This window comes from Trypanosoma grayi (assembly GCF_000691245.1).
Source record: "Trypanosoma grayi strain ANR4 Tgr_1500_V1, whole genome shotgun sequence".
NCBI lineage: Eukaryota > Euglenozoa > Kinetoplastea > Trypanosomatida > Trypanosomatidae > Trypanosoma > Trypanosoma grayi.
The window spans coordinates 1,020-3,033 of record NW_008827118.1 but is presented as its reverse complement, the minus strand read 5'-3'; the positions used below and the strand labels follow the sequence as shown (position 1 = coordinate 3,033).

At 55.9% G+C, this 2,014-nt stretch overlaps 1 protein-coding gene across 1 annotated transcript; it reads left to right on the top strand.

The window, feature by feature from the left end:
* Positions 1 to 319: 319 nt before the first annotated feature.
* On the top strand, positions 320 to 1,432 carry DQ04_15001000 (cation transporter; the record flags this gene model as incomplete). Its single annotated transcript, XM_009317241.1, has 1 exon — positions 320 to 1,432. One exon carries the CDS (start codon positions 320 to 322, stop codon positions 1,430 to 1,432), a length of 1,113 nt encoding a protein of 370 aa, XP_009315516.1.
* Positions 1,433 to 2,014: the final 582 nt, after the last annotated feature.

Below are 2,014 nucleotides of genomic sequence, written 5' to 3'. Positions count from 1 at the left end.
TTTGCGCACTTCCGAGCATTTGATTGAGGGAGGGAGAGAAAACGGAGAGCGGGGTTGGGGTGGCCATCATAATACAGCCGTTGGTACCGATGCAGATCCTCTGCAGGCCAGCTACAAGCGGTTTTTTTTTTTCGTGTTTCTTTCACACACTGTTGTACTTCATTTCTTCTTCAGGCTTGCTTTTTTGTTTTGCGTCTGCCCTTTTTGGCTTTTTTTTTGGTGTGTGGGGGTGTTGTTGTTATTGCCTTTTTTTTCGCTTGTTTGGAGCAGGTCTACTCTACCACAAAGCCTAAACTCATTTCTCGCCTCTTCCGACAATATGGCCAGCGCCGATCCTTGCGATGGGCTCCTGTCGGTTTACGCCGCTTTCCAGGCAAACCTGACCGCCAACAAATGCATCGCACCGGCAATGAGTAGGAATGCCCTCGGTGGTTGTGATGCCGAAGAGGGCAGCTACTCCGTCGGTCTGCACGTGGTGGCCATTTTTGTTCTCCTGATTGCCTCTTTCATCGGGACGATGCTGCCGCTTCTCGGGAATTACGTACCATGCCTGCAGTTGCACCCGTTTGTGGTCGTTACCGGCAAATGTGTGTCCACTGGTGTGGTGATGGCTGTTGCATTGGTGCACATGATGAACAATGGCGTTCTTGGATTCATGAAGCCCTGTGTACCAGATGTGCTTCGTGATTCGTTTGACGCGTACTCTCTCACGTTCGCGATGGCGGCGGCGATGCTGATGCACGCATTGGACTCCCAGATGAATGCCGTGCTTGAGAACTGGATAAGCCGCGAGGCCAGCAAGCCCAGTGAGCCATCCTCGGGTGAAGTTGATGGGGTGTGCCAGCCTGAGGAGGACGTCGTGGTGCCGGCGCCGGAGCACGACTGTGCCGGCCACTCCCACGGGGCCCTCAGTTCTGTACGCCTCGACAGCGCGCGTCGCGTTGCTGCCGCGATATTCATGGAGTTTGGCCTCGCCCTGCACAGCGTCTTCCTGGGCCTCGCCGTCGGCATCGCGGATGACGCCCAAACGCGGGCCCTGCTCGTTGCGCTGACGTTCCATCAGGTTTTTGAGGGACTCGCGCTGGGCTCGCGGCTCGCGGAAGCGAGGATGCGTATGCTGGTGGAGCTGGCCATGACGCTGATTTACTCCGTGTCTGTGCCGCTCGGCACGGCGATCGGCGTGGCGACCGTCAAGGGTGTTGACGTCAACATGTCTGGCTCCACCTTCAACACCGTGGAAGCCATCTCCGACTCGGTGTGCGGCGGCATCCTGCTGTACCTCGGCTTCACGCTGCTGCTCGTAGACTTCCCGGCGGACCTGAACAAGTTCGCCGGCATGGGCATGAGGCACCGCAGTTGGAAGCGCTTCGGCATGTTCGCCGCGCTGTGGTTCGGCACCATCGTCATGACGATCCTCGGAAGATGGGCGTAAGGGTCACACATACGCGTGCCTGTTCTGCAGCCTTTCTAAAGGCCAACGCGAAGGCTGCCGAATGAGCGAGATAATCGTTTTAAAAACAAGCCAACAAATAAGCATAAACACACACACACACACAGACAAACAAACAAACCGATGAAAAACAGAATCAACAGAAGCTGTCGCTAACTCGATATTGCCACAGAGAGAGGCAAACCCACACAACACCTAAACAGCGACAATAACCAACTACAACAACAACACCAGAAAACATCAACTCGATTTTTTTATGTCTTCGCGCTTCCCCCTTGTTTTGTCTTCGTTTCCTTTGAATCTGGGTGGAGAGAAATAAGGCATACGGGCAGGTCTGCACGAAGGAAACAGAGAACGTATGACTCCCCCCTCGATATTCCTTTCCTCTGCGTGCATGTATGTATGAGTTCGGGCGGTAAGCCCCCGGGCGTGGAGCTCCGCACGAATAACGCCGCCACGCGTGAGCGGCGCAGCGGACACACACACACACAGCGAGGGGGCGGCGTCGGGCAGCGGTTCTGCGTCGACGTCTCTCCCTCAGAGTCCCTGCCGCACGCCAACGCA